Genomic DNA, 15,378 nt, shown 5'->3' on the forward strand with positions numbered 1-15,378 from the left:
TGCTGCCATTTTTTGGATCCTCAATCTCAATGGCCCCATAAGAAAACACTGATCAAACTATGAAAGGGCCTATCCATCGAGATCGGAGCTTCCCTGGGAACAGATGCAGACGTGAATTGTAAAGAAGGACTTTCTGACCATGCTCAAAAGATCGTCTCAATATGTTCTGGTCGTGAGCCTTCTTCATCCGTGCTTTGTATATCCTAGCACAGTCATAGGCATCGTTCCTCAGCTCTTCCAATTCATTGAGTTGGAGCTTCCTTTGTGAGCCAGCCTTTGTGAGATCAAAATTCAACTGCTTAATGGCCCAGTAGGCTCTGTGCTCCAACTCCACAGGTAGATGACATGCTTTCCCGTACACGATACGATAAGGTGACATGCCAATCGGTGTCTTGAACGCTGTCTGGTATGCCCATAATGCATCGTTCAACCGGAGAGACCAATCTTTCCTTGACGGGTTCACCGTCTTCTCCAAAATCCTCTTGATCTCTCTGTTTGAAACCTCCACTTGTCCACTCGTCTGAGGGTGATAGGGAGTGGCAACCTTGTGCGTAATGCAATATTTCTTCATCAGCTGTTCAAAGACCCGGTTGCAGAAGTGCTTTCCTCCATCACTAATAATTGCTCGAGGAGTACCAAAACGAGCAAATATAGTGTCTTTTAAAAACTGGACCACAACTCTGTGGTCGTTGGTCTTGCAAGCAACTGCCTCTACCCATTTGGACACGTAGTCCACAGCAACCAAAATGTACAGATAGCCGAAGGAGTTTGGGAAAGGTCCCATGAAATCAATGCCCCATACATCGAAAATTTCAACAATAAGAATCGGGTTGAGGGGCATCATATTTCGACGTGAAATACTCCCTAGCTTCTGACAGCGCTCGCATGAAACACAATAAGTGTGAGCGTCTTGAAAGATGGTAGGCCAGTAAAATCCGCACTGCAAAATCTTTGCAGCGGTCTTCTTCGCACTGAAGTGGCCTCCACAGGCATGATCATGACAGAAGGAGATGACGCTGGATTGGTCAGGCTCGGGAATGCATCTCCTAATGATCTGATCGGGACAATACTTGAACAAGTAAGGATCGTCCCAGAAAAAATTCTTCACCATGGACATAAATTTAGACTTATCTTGCCGTCCCCAATGCAAAGGCATTTGACCGGTGACAAGATAGTTCACTATGTCAACAAACCATGGTGAGTGAGCATGAGCGATATGCATCAACTGCTCATCGGGGAAGGTCTCAGAAATGGGGGCAGCTTCTTCCGTGAAGTCTACGGTAATCCTCGAGAGATGATCAGCCACCACGTTTTCGGAACCCTTATTGTCCCGAATTTCAATGTCGAACTCTTGTAAGAGCAAAATCCACCGGATGAGGCGAGATTTAGCATCTTTTTTGGAAAAAAGATACTTCAATGCCGCGTGATCCGAGTAGATGATGACTTTCGATCCTAATAGGTATGATCGAAACTTGTCCAGAGCAAATACGACTGCCAGCAGCTCCTTCTCAGTGGTCGAATAATTCAGCTGGGCGTCGTTCAGAGTCCGACTTGCATAATAAATGACGTGGGGGAGTTTGTCAATGCACTGCCCCAACACAGCTCCAATGGCGTAATCTGACGCGTCACACATGATCTCGAAAGGTGTGCCCCAGCTCGGGGGTCGAATGATGGGTATGGACGTCAGAATTGCCTTCAAGGCCCCAAATGCCTTCTTGCAGTCCTCGTCAAAAATGAAAGGGGCCTCATTTACCAATAGTTTGCACAAGGGCCGGGCGATCTTGCTGAAATCCTGAATGAATCGCCGATAGAATCCTGCATGGCCCAGAAAAGAGCGAACCTCTTTCACCGTTCGTGGGGGAGGAAGGTTGGATATCAGATCTACCTTCGCCTTGTCTACCTCTATCCCCCGACGAGAAATGACGTGCCCGAGCACAATTCCTTGTTGTACCATAAAATGGCACTTCTCCCAATTGAGCACCAGGTTCTTTTCTTTACACCTCTCCAAAACCAACGTGAGGTGGTGCAAACACTCCTCAAAAGATGACCCGAAAACCGAAAAGTCATCCATAAACACCTCCAAAAAACGCTCCACCATATCAGAAAAGATGCTAATCATGCACCGCTAAAACGTAGCGGGTGCATTGCATAAGCCAAAGGGCATGCGTCGGTAGGCGAACGTTCCGAACGGACAAGTGAAGGTCGTCTTCTATTGGTCTTCAGGGTCCACAGGGACTTGGTTATATCCAGAATAACCGTCCAAAAAGCAATAATATTCGTGCCCGGCCAACCGCTCCACCATTTGATCGATGAACGGAAGAGGAAAGTGATCTTTCCTGGTGGCGGTGTTCAGCTTGCGGTAGTCGATGCAGACTCTCCATCCAGACTGTACTCGAGTTGGAACCAACTCGCCTTCCTTGTTCTGCACGACTGTAACTCCAGCTCGCTTGGGCACGACATGAATGGGGCTCACCCATTTGCTGTCAGAGATAGGGTAGATGATGCCAGCATCCAACAACTTGATGACTTCTCCTCTGACGACCTCTTGCATGGTTAGGATGAGCCTTCTCTGTGGCTCCCTCGATGGTTTGGTGTCTTCCTCCAAGTGTATCCTATGTATCACCACCGAGGGGCTGATTCCCTTAATGTCTTCAATGGTCCAGCCTATAGCTTCCTTATGCTCCCTCAAGACATCTAACAACCTCTCCTCCTGAGCGGTGTGAAGATCTGAAGCTATGATTACAGGCAAGGTCTCTGCTGGACCGAGGAACTTATACTTGAGATTGTCTGGTAAGGGCTTAAGTTCCTTCTTTGGAGGCTCAGGTACTGCTGCCTCCTCTTCCTTCTTGCTCTCCAGAGGAGCAAACTCCAAAACAGCATTTGCTTGCTCAAGCAGTACATCCAGGTCCAGATCCTCTCCAAATTGAGCAAGGCATGCTTCCAGGGGGTCTTGTATGCTTGATTCTTCAATGCTTTCCTCCAAGATTTCCTCTATCAAGCAGACATTGTTGATCTCATCGCACTCCCTCGGCTGTTTGCTGATGGTGAAAATGTTCAGCTCTACCGTCATGTTGCCGAATGAGATCTTCATGACCCCCGTCCTACAGTTGATCAGGGCGTTAGCCGTAGCTAAGAATGGTCGCCCTAGGATTACTGGTATCTGAACTCCAACGTTCTGTACCGGCTCGGTGTCAAGCACTATGAAATCCACGGGGAAGTAAAACTTATCCACCTTAATCAAAACATCCTCCACTATTCCCCGTGGTATCTTCACTGATCTATCAGCCAATTGCAATGTCATGGAGGTGGGCTTCAATTCTCCTAATCCTAATTGCAGGTAAACTGAATAGGGTAGGAGATTGACACTGGCTCCAAGGTCAAGCAGGGCCTTCTCAATGTGGCTGACTCCTATCGTGCAAGAGATGGTAGGACATCCAGGGTCCTTGTATTTGATGGGCAGCCTGTATTGGAGGATTGAGCTGACTTGCTCGGTCAAACAAACTTTCCTCGGGACATTATTCCTCCGCTTGACGGTGATTAAGTCCTTTAGGAACTTGGCGTAAGACGGCACTTGCTGGATGGCATCCAAGAATGGAATGTTGATCTGCACTTGTTTGAATACCTCCCGAATGTCCTCGAATGTTCCTCCTTTCTTGGGCGCGAGAAGTCTGTCAGGGTAAGGCGCCCTAGGTATAAACGGCCTAGGAGGAGGAGTCTCTACGGTCGGAGCTAATGTAGATGGCTCGGCATCTCTCTGCTCGACGCTCCTGCTTCCTTGTTCTCCTTGTGCAGCAGGGCTCTCCTCTGGGTGAACCACTTGGTTGTCCACTTGTTTCCCTGATCTAAGGGTGACAACGGCTTGCACATGTTCCTGCCCATGCACTGCATTTGATGATCCTCCCTCATGGAACTGCAACTTTGGATTCGGCACAGGTTGACTAGGGAGCTTTCCCTTTTCTCTCTCCCCCAGGTGACTAGCAATTTGCCCGATTTAGGTCTCCATTTTGGCAATAGCTTGAGTATTTACCATGGTAGCATTCTTCACGTCATTGATGGATTGGCCGGTAATCTGGATGAAGGCCTTAAGAGTGTCTTCCAACGAAGATTGTGAAGAAGAGGCAGGGGCTTGAGTCGGGGCTTGATATGATGGTGCTGGCTGGGCTGGACGGCTTTGATGGTGAACCGGCTGATGAAATCCAGGGGGGTATTGAGTATGGGATTGGTGAGGAACTCCCCCTTGAGCCATGGGCTGGTTTTGCTTCCAAGAAAAGTTAGGGTGGTTCTGCCACCCTGGATTGTACGATTCAGAGAAAGGTCCACTGGCTTGCTTTCGATAGTCGTTGAAAGCGTTCACTTGCTCCATTGGTGTCTCGACAAAAGCTGGTAATGATGGGCAAGTCTGTGCTAAGTGCAAGGGACTAGCACAGATGGAACAGCAGTCAACATGGAACGGGTTGGCAGCATTCATGGATTTGCTAACAACTAGGGCTTCAACCTTTTTGGTAAGGGCATCTATCTTCATTTTTAATTCTACATCCTCCTTAACCTCATAGATGCCTCCCTTCTTCTTAATGCGAGCAGCTTTATCTCGACAGCTTGAAAAATCCCACTGTTGGGAGTTGTCGGATAACTGATCTAAGGTCCTATACGCCTCCTCTCCCGTTAAACTCAGAAATGCGCCTCCGTTCATCGACTCGATCATGCTACGATTGGATTGAGTTAATCCTTGATAGAAAAATTGCACCAGTCTTCATTTTTCGTATCCATGTGGAGGGTACTTAATCAGCATATCTTGAAATCTCTCCCAACTCTCAGAAAATTTCTCATCTTCCTCTTGAGTAAATGAGATTATCTCATTCCTACACTCATTGACCTTGGACATGGGGAAGAATTTGTTGTAGAACTTGTTGAGCAAGTTCTCCCAAGAAGTGATGGAACCAGGCATGTTTGAATCCAACCATGCTTTGGCCCTATCATGGAGTGAGAAAGGGAATAGCCTAAGATGCACAGACTCTTCAGAATAATTTTGAAATTTGAAGGTAGCACAGATGTCCTTGAATTTCTTCACATGGCTATAAGGATTTTCGAGGTCTAAGCCATGGAATGCGGGTAGGAGTTGAATGACATGAGGCTTGAGGTCAAAATGAGTGGCATTGGTTGGGGGTAACACGATACATGAAGGAGAATTTGTTGCAACGGGTGCAAACAAATCCCTAAGTGTTCTAGTATGATCCACGTTTTCTCCCTGATTCCTCTCATTTTCATTTGCATGCATGTTATCTCCCATCTCAACAGAATTTCTAAGATTTCTCCTAAGAGTTCTTTCAATTTCGGGATCTAACGATGTCAAGTCTAAGTTCAATGATCTTCTACCAAGCATACACCAAACATACACAAATGTTTAACCAAAAGAAAAAGAAACAAGCAAACCAAAAATAAAGAAAACAATTTGCTAATAGGGAACAAAGTTCTCCAAAGTACAATCTAGGCTAATTCCCAGGTAGGTGAGGGGGGTCACAATGGACACACTTAAATCCCAAGACCAATCCTTGCCAGAATTTACCTTGTCATTGCCCTTAGATTGCTAAGTACCCTTACTAGCAAAATATTTTCCTTTTTCTTTTTTTTTTTCTTTTTTTTTTTTTTATCAAAGAAAAATAACACAACTACGATAAACTGTAAAGACTAACACAAATGCATACAATTTACACTAAGACAGTAGTAAAAGTAAAGATAAGAATACTTACAAGTTGGGACCAAAAAGAATTTTTGGTAAAAAATTTCTGCTACTGATCTTATCCAGGAGCTGCCTTCTGAGTTGAGGTCGATCGATCGAATGTAATAGTCGATCGATCGAAAGTCGATCGATCGAACTAATATTCGATTGATCGAATATTCGAAATTTTGCAGGACCAGGAACAGAAATAGAACAGAAAATCTCTTCTTCTTTTTTTTTTTTTTAGAACAAAATACAGCAAATTGAGGATAATATAAAACACAAACTAAACAGAATTTGAACTAAGTTATAATGAACTAAAAGGAAATTAAACAAGCAGCAAAATACTATTAAACAAAAACAAAATATGAACAAAATGGATAAAAAAAAGGTACTGGAACAGAGATACTCACCTAGTTCCGAGCTGCTGCTGTGCAGAAAGTTGATCGATCGAAGTATACTTCGATCGATCGAATATATTGTCGATCGATCGTTTTTTTATAGTGCAGATTCTAAGTCGACCGATCGAAAGTCGATCGATCGAATTTATTTTCGATCGATCGATTCTTCAAGGCACCCAGTAAGTTGTAGAAGCTGCAGAACAGATCCGGGAAAAACAAAGGAAAGACTTAGAATGCAGAACAGAAGCTAAACAACAGTAAAAATGAAACAAGAATCTATCTAACTAGTAGAAAAACAAAATCAATCAAACAAAAACCAATTTTTGAATCGATTTCCCCGGCAACGGCGCCAAAAACTTGATGTGTATTTTAAATAGTACTCTCAAGTGCACGAATCGTTTTGCAATATAGTGTTATGCAAGTGCGAGGTCGATCCCACAGGGAAATGGTCAAATATTAGTGTCTTGCTTGATTAACCCCATTTTAACCTAGTTCCAAAGGTTTGAGAAATGATTGAAGAACAAAAGACTAATGGAAAGAGATGTAATGAAATATGCAAATTAAAAGGAACTAAGGTTAAGGAATCCACCAAACCAAATCCTACAACTCACACTCTTGGTTTCCACTTGAACACCCAAAGAACATTAAGCTTAGGGTGTTATTCAAGTCTCTTAACCATAAACCCAAGAACCATTAAATGAATCCAACACATTGACAAATCACAAAGAGTACCGATCGAAATCAAAACATCCAATGTATCATTCAATCACAATGGATATCATCATTCAAACCGATAAAACAATGTATTAGTCGGTTGAAACACATAAAATGTCCTCTATCCACCACTAACCACATTCATTGCAAAAGATAAAGCTTTAAATGAATGGAACTTGAACAACTAATATGATATATCATTAAATGTGCAAGTGGTACAGCAAGATTGTGAGTGTCATCAATGGAAAGGTTTCATCCTCAACCCTAGTTGAGGTTACTAGCCTTCCATGACTAAGAACACCACAAGAAAATGATGAACAACCATGGAAATAAAAAAAAAAAAAAAAAAAAAAAAAAAAAAAAAAGCTTTACAAAGAGAAAGTATCTGAAAATAAACTACTGAATTACACTACAAGAAGCACGAAATTAAACCTATCTACAGAGTTTCTGCTCTATTCTTTCCTCTCCTATTCTCTCTACTACTCTCTCTTTCAACAAGGGGGTGGCCATGGCTTTTATAGAAGAAAGCTTAGGGCAAGAAATGACTCTTCTACCCTCCTCTAGGGTTCCTCTGCAGCTAGAGACAACCACAAACACGAAACTAGCGTGTTCTGCAGCGGAAATCAGAGGGAGGACTGCTTTTTGGCTTCTGATTGGGCGTTCTGGCGCGCTCTGCAAAAGCAGTTTCTGGGAAATTTCGATCGATCGACTTTTATTTCGATCGATCAACTTGTCAGGGTCTCCGAATTTCCAGCTATTTCTTTATGAAATTTGTCATTCCTCTCTTATTGTCATACAGAAACAGAAAACACAAAAACTAACCAAAACATTAGAAAATAACAAGGCTAAAGGTCTAACTAGTGCAAATCAAGGGGTCCAAATACACAATATTTGGCACTCATCATATGGCTTAGTGCAAGTATGTGCATACATCAAGCTTTCTACAGTAGAAGCATAAGAAATTCTTTCCATTTGTGTACATTTCCATTCATTCTGTGAGCATGCATGAGACTAAACTTATCCCCTTTTTGAATTGGACCAACACTAATTGAACAGTTCTCCATGCCAAACCTCTCTAAAACCCTTTCAATATATCATTTTTTAGACAACCCTAACAAACCACGTGATCATTCTCAGAATATTTATATTCCTATCACATAGGCTGCCTCACCCATACTTTTCATTTCAAAGTTCTTAGAGCGAAATTCCTTAGTTTCGTGCAACAAACCAAGATCACTACCAGCAAGCAATATGTTGTCAACAAATAGAATCAGAAACAAAAACTTGCTCCCACTAATCTTCAAGTATATACACTGATCAACAGTATTGTCCTTAAAACCAAAGGAAGTAATAGTATCATTGAACTTAATATACCATTGTCTGAAAGCTTGTTTAAGTCCATATATTAACTTTTGCAAACCATGTGCTTTTTTCCCTTTATTGAGAAGCCTTCAAGCTGGTCCATATAGACTTCCTCCTCTAAACTCCTATTTAGAAAAGCAATTTTCACATTCATTTGGTGCAACTATAAATCATAATGAGCTACCAAATCCATAATAATTCTAAGTGAATTGTTCTTGGATATAGGAGAGAAGGTCTCTTTATAATCAATGCCTCATTTCTGAGTAAAACATTTGCCACAAGTATGGCTTTATATCATTCGACATTGCCATGGAAGTCGCGTTTGATCTTGAAGACACATTTACACCTAACTGTCTTATATCCTTTAGAAAATTCAACGAGATCCCAGACTTTATTTTGGTCCATTGATTTCAAGTCATAATTTGTGGCATTAATCCATTTAACAAAACCATTACTTTCAATGACTTGTGAAAACCAAAATCATGTCCTTACTTGTCCCTATATCAAAATCAGATCCATGTAAAATAATCACATAATCATCTGAAATAGCAGATCTCCATTCTCTTTGAGACCTCCTTAATGTTATTTGTTGTGATTCTTTTATAATTGGTTCGTTGGTGATAATGTCATCGTGGAGTGATTGGTCATTAGCTTGTTGTTCAACATTGTCAAACGATTCTACAATTGTAGGAACAACTTCTTTAGAAGTTATGAGTAGTGGGACTTGTACCCCAATTTCTTGAATAACCACATTTAATGGTTTATCATATCTACTGATTTCACCATCTTCAAGGAATCTAGCAATATCGATTTCAAAAAATTGTGTACTATGTGTAGGACAATAAAACCTATACCCTTTGAATTTTTCTGGATAGCCAATAAAGTAACAACTAATAATTCTAAAAATCCAATTTATTTTCACGTGGATTATAAATTCTAGCCTCCGTTGGACAACCCCAAACATGCAGGTGTTTCAAACTTGATTTCCTTCCAGTCCATAGCTCAAAAAGAGTCTTTGGAACTACTTTAGTAGAAACTCTATTCAATAAATACACAATGTTCTTAAGGCCCTCCATCTATATTGAAATGAGTAAAGAGGAATTACTTAACATACTCCTAACCATATCCATTAGAGTACAATTACGCCTTTTAACTACTCAATTTCGCAGAGGCGTATCTGGCATAGCGTATTGTACACAAATGCCATGATTTTCAAGGAGTCTAGCAAATAGGACAAGGCATTGACCCAATCCATTATACCTTCCATAATACTCACTACCTCTATTTGATCTAACAACTTTCACTGTTCTATATATCTAATTGTCTTTCAACCTCAATAATGTATACATCCAAGGCATCCAATGCTTGAGATTTTCAAGCAACAAATAGATATAACAGTAACATGAAAAGTCATCAATAAATGTAATAAAAAAAACTTTTCTCTACCAAAAGATGGTGAGTCAAAAGGTCCACAAATCTCTGTATGGACAATTTCAAGAAGTCCTCCACTTCTTGTAGCTCATTTATTTGTGTGTTTTGTTTGTTTTCCCTTTATACAATCCACACACACCAAAATGAGTAAAATCTAGATTCGAAAGAATCTCATTTTTTACTATTCTCACTAATCTTTATATATATATATATATATATATATATATATATATATATATATATATATATATATATATATATATATATGTGACCTAGTCATCTATGCTACAAGATTAATGAATTTTCATTAATAAGGCCATATAGTTCCAACATTATATGATTTAGGGTTAGAAGGTTTTTAGCAAAATGACTATTAATATTCAATTTATACAAACCATCACATAGTTTCTCAAAACCAACAAAATAGGTGTTTTTAAATAAACTGAATCTTTAATGTAAAGTAATAGCCATCAAGATCAAGTTTAGACAAAGAGACCAAATTTTGAGAAATAGAAGGAACATAAATTGTTTAAAACAAATCTAGGTAACAACCGGTATCTGTAAACAAACGAAAGGCCCCAATGGCAACAACTTGAACTTTAACCTCATTTACCGTGAATATGAAATTTTCATTTAGGTTTAAATTCTGGATAGTAAGGAAACCTTGCATCGAATTAGTAGTATGAACATTATAACCTACATCAATTCACCAAGTATTGGAATAAACTTCAATGAGATTTGATTCGAAACATTCGCAAGCTAAAGGCTTACCTTTATTTTCAAACCATGCATTACGCTTATGGCAATGCCCAAATTTTCTACAAAAACGACACTTGACACTGTTTTGTCCATTCTTATGAACCTCAATTACTTAAGGAGGCCCATTAACCTTAGGCGGCTTTACCTTTTTCCATCTTAAGCTTCTTCCACTTCTTTTTGGCCCCTTGACTTACAAGGTGAACTGAATGATGTCCTTGTTGCTTAAGCCTTGCCTCTTTTTGAACAAGCTTACTAGCCAATTCATTTATATTCCAATTATCCTTAATAGTGTTGTAATGAATTTGAAATGAAAAGGCTAGGGGTACCAAATTTTTTACCAAAAGATGGGTACCAAGATAATATGTAGCTTATTCATTTGATATTATCAAAACAATTAATAAAAAAATGTTACGAGTACCAATGAATAAGCTCCACATTATTTTGGTACTTATCTATTGGTAAAATATTTTGTACATCTAGCATTTTTCATTTGAAATTGCCCATACTGAGGAGGCAATGAGTTCAAATTAAATTGCACAAGTAAGAACTCATCCATATTCATCCCAATAGCCTTTAATTTAGCAGCTATATTTTACATTTCAAGGATGTGCTCATGCATCCACTACAAAATAAATAAATAAATAAAATAAAATAAAATTCAAATTCAAATTCAAAATTCAAAATTCAAAATTCAAAATTCAAAATTCAAAATTCAAAATTCAAAATTCAAAATTCAAAATTCAAAATTCAAAATTCAAAATTCAAAATTCAAAATTCAAAATATATAATAATAATAATAATAATAATAATAATAGTGACATGGATTTAGTGACGTGTCAGGGGGTCTGACATGTCACTAAATGTTAGTGACGGGCAAAACATGACGTGTCTGCAACGTGGTTAATGTGTTTGTAGCTAATTTGGATTTAGTGACGTGCCAAATATTGGCACGTCAGACATAGACACGTCCCTAAAATTAGTGACGTGTCAAACATTGGCACGTCATTAAATACATATAAAAATAAATAAATAAATCCCAATTTCTTTTAGTCATTGGAAGGGTTGGCAAAACGTATCGTGTCGGGCTCGGGTCGACCCGGTTGACCAGCCAACCCGTTTAGGCCAGCCTGAACCCGACACAATTAATTTATTGGGTCATAAGCATGTCGTAAACGGGTTGGCGGTCATAAATGGGTTGGCCCGTTTGACCTATTTATAAACGTGTCATAAACAGATCAACCCGTTTATGACCCAAACCCGTTTACCTAAACTCAAACCCTATAACTTCGTGTCGGATTCGTGGGTCGCGTCAAAAATTGTCAACTCTAGTCATTGGCTATGTTCGTTGGGGAGAAAAGCAAGAAGACAAAACCCAAGCTGCTGGAATGTATAGAGGCATCAAGACCTGAAGGCAACCGGCTGAAAATGTAGAGAAGACACTAGCTGCTGGAAAATCTTTAGACCTTTCAAAAGAATTGCATCCTTGTTAACAATGAAAGCATCAACCTCCAATATTAAACTCAAACCAAAACTTTCGCAAAATTCATAACGCCCATTCATCTTCTACAGAAAATCTTTCAGAAAACCCAAAAAATTTCACAATCAATCGACCCAAATCAAAACAAGATAAAGACCCAAAAATATTTTACAAAACCCATTCGGTTATCCAAAATGGCGCCTCACTAATTAGTGACATGTCAAATTTGATACATCACTAAATTTTGTGACAAGTCAAATTGGCGCGTCACTAATTCTTTAAATTTCAATATTTTTTTTTTTTGGAAAATTTAAAAATACGTGTAAAATTTAATTTGACACGTCACTAAATTTAGTGGTGTGCCAAAAATGATGCGTCACTACTTAGTGACATGTCAAATTGGCGCGTCACAAATTATTTAAATTCATTTTATCTTTTTGTAATGTGTTAAATTGGCGCGTCACTAATTATTTAAATTTCAATATATTTTTTGAAAAATTAAAAATACGTGTAAAATTTAGTGACGGGCCAAAATGGTGCGTTAGTTAGTGACATGCCAAAAAGTGCATTAATGTAGACATGTCACTAAAAAGTTTAGTGATGTATCAAATTTGACACGTCACTAAGTAGTGACGCACCAGAATTCACACGTCACTAAAAAGTTTAGTGACGTACCAGAAAGTGCATTACTGTAAACACGTTAGTAAATGAAACTTTTTTGTTGTGATCCCACATGTACCATCAAATTTCATGGTGGTAAGTTCAACCATTAATATCCCAAAAAGAAATTTGTTAGCTAATCAAAAACGTTCTTGCAGAGTGTAAAAAACAAAACTTATAGTACTTTCACATTCAAGAAGCATTAACCTAATATTGTTCGCAATGATCATTCGCATAAACATATATAATACTCAATCTGTCAGGACTGAAGATTCCCTTTTTCACTTGGGAATAATTAAAAATGCATATGTGATTTGATAGATTTGTTACTTTGCGGTATCCAATTCCAACTATCAATTAAGGATATACTGTCAAAAAATTTGGAGTGGCATTGTCTTAATATTTGAGATAGGGGTATAAGTTTCAAACATAAGACTTGAAAATCTATAAATTTAGTTAAATCATTTTGGTGACCATCAAACTATTTTATACTATAGACATCTATTCAAAACAATAACCAAGCAAAGCCAAGAGTGATAATAATATACAACACATTCATATTACAAGAGTAATAACATATAATATACAACACATTCGATCTAGGAGTAGGACCCATTTCCTCTTTAATTATCAAAGGAGTTTAATATTTTCGTATGTGCCATATCATGTGGGTAAACAAATTCTTACAGTAAATTCCAGAATTTATTCTTCTCACAAGTTACAATTACACCAGAGTGCAATGCAACAATGTAATCATTTATTGAATGTAAATTCCAATTCCAGAATCATATATATATATATATATTCTCATGCTGCAGCAGGTTCAGGAATTCGTTTGGCTTCCAGTGTTTTCTCATATTCCTCGATGGATTTGAAGAGCTCCGAGAAGTTGCCCTTCCCAAATCCTCCGCATCCGCCTTTTTGGTATTCCTTCCCATTCTCGTCCTTGAGCATGCATCCTACTCTCTGAATTATCTCTACGAACAAGGTTGGCCTGTCAAATATCAAATCACTCCATCAAATTCATCAAATTAATTAACTCAAATTAATTTATGCAAATATTAATTTCTGCCCAATTACCTATCTCCAACAGGCTTGGTGAAGATCTGAAGCAACGTGCCCTGATCGTCCTTGTCCACCAAAATCCCCAACTCCTCGCATTCCTTTATCTGCTCATCCGTCAACACGTTTCCGGCCCGGTTCTTCAGATTCTTGTAGTACGTCGGCGGCGGTGACGGCATAAACTCGAAGCCACCGACACCACTGCGCTTCCTCATCTCCCTCAGTGTCCTGAATATGTCCTCGGACACCAGGGCCAAGTGCTGCACCCCCGCCCCCTCGTTGTGCTCCAAGTACGTCTGTATCTGACTCTTCCGCTTCGTTCCGTGCACCGGCTCGTTCATCGGCAGCAGCACCATTTCCTCGTTGTTTCCCAATACCACCGAGTTTAACCCGCTCTCGCTCGTTCCCACGTCCTCCGCCGTGAACTCCGCGAACTCGTGGAATCCCGTGAAGTTTTTCACGTAGGAGACGGCCGGGGCTAGCTCCGGCACGTTGCCCACGGCGTGATCCAGCCGTCGGAGCCCGAAGTCCACCGGGTAGGATGAGAGCTCGTCCACGGGTTCAAATTTGGGCAAGAACCAGGAGTCTGGGTCGTGGGCCTCTTGCGGGTTGGGGTTGGAGCTGTTGTAGCTCACGTAGCGCAAAACGACGTCGCCGTAGAGGTGGACCTCGGCGATGGTGGCGCGGCCGGCGAGGACGATAGGTGGGGACACGGGCCTGGCGCCGTGGGAGACGCTGACGTGGAAGGCGGTGTCGGCATCGTCTACCTCGACGGCGATTGCGCGGACGCCGAGGCCGTGCTTGGCAGCGAAGGCGCGTGCCGCAGCATGGTCGAAGGTAGGGATGGAGGAGGTGGCTGTGGGGCCCACGCTCTCCATGGCGGCTATGGAGGGCGAGTAGGGGGCGGTGAAGAGAAAGCAGAGCTGGCCAGAGCGGAGGAGGTAGGAGGCGTGGGTCAGGTTGCCCGTGGACAGATCCGACTTGGCCGCGAAGGGCATGCCCAGTCCCCAAGAGAAGCGGCGGGCGGTGTTGGTGGCGTCCGTGCACCAGAACTCCAGGTGATGGAACCGCTTCACGCCGAAACGGTCGGATCTGGGGTTGCTCCGGACGAACTTTGAGAAGCCTACGAGCTTGAACCCGGTGTCGGCCGGAGCCCCGTTGTTGTGGGCGTCATGGTCATGACCCATGGCTGGTGAAGCTTGTGGGTGAAAACTGCAAACGGGGGAGGAGATTGGAAGAAGAGATAGTCGTCGTCAGTGGGCTTTAAAATAGAGCCACGTGAAGGGGGGTTCGGGTTAGCCGTGTTGGGATAAAAATAGCGGAGTGAGGTGGCATGTTTATCAGCATCTATCTACTATCTAATCAAATCAAAACCAAACACCATTACCTAAATTGTAATTTGTATAAAAGGAAGTGGTTCAGAAACGGGACCTACAAAGTAGTAAAGTACAAAACTAACCCATCCAGGGCATTGTTGACTTATCAGAGAACATATGTATCAGACTCTCTCTTTTGAACTTTTTTTTAAATATTAAAAAAACTTCTCAAAAAACTCCATGCATTGAACTCTATTATTTCTCCAAACTAACTCCCGTCATAAACTCTCTCTAAATTTAACCCCATTTGCTCTAACGCCATTCGCTTTAATATCATTTTTTTTCTCTTCCCGCGCGTCTTCACTTTTCCTCCGCGGCTTCAAGCTTTTGCATCATCTCTCTCAGCTCCGTGGGGGACGGTTGCTGAAACAAAGGACTTTGTGAGTTTGCAGACGGCGTTGTTGCTTGGAGAATGAGTGG

General features: G+C 40.8%; 1 protein-coding gene across 1 annotated transcript; it reads right to left on the minus strand.

Moving 5' to 3' along the window:
• Positions 1-13,043: 13,043 nt before the first annotated feature.
• On the minus strand, positions 13,044-14,894 carry LOC133861501 (4-hydroxyphenylpyruvate dioxygenase). Its single transcript, XM_062297287.1, has 2 exons — positions 13,601-14,894; positions 13,044-13,514 (listed from the first exon to the last, which is right to left on the minus strand). Exons 1-2 carry the CDS (start codon positions 14,767-14,769, stop codon positions 13,328-13,330), a joined length of 1,356 nt encoding a protein of 451 aa, XP_062153271.1. The 5' UTR covers positions 14,770-14,894; the 3' UTR covers positions 13,044-13,327.
• Positions 14,895-15,378: the final 484 nt, after the last annotated feature.

The sequence above is a fragment of the Alnus glutinosa genome, chromosome 2 (genome assembly GCF_958979055.1).
Source record: "Alnus glutinosa chromosome 2, dhAlnGlut1.1, whole genome shotgun sequence".
NCBI lineage: Eukaryota > Viridiplantae > Streptophyta > Magnoliopsida > Fagales > Betulaceae > Alnus > Alnus glutinosa.

Coding starts and splice junctions, on each gene's coding strand:
- LOC133861501 (XM_062297287.1), bottom strand. CDS start 14,769: ATGGGTCATGACCATGACGCCCACAACAACGGGGCTCCGGCCGACACC. Junction 13,515..13,600: donor ACCAAGCCTGTTGGAGATAG/GTAATTGGGCAG, acceptor GATATTTGACAG/GCCAACCTTGTTCGTAGAGA.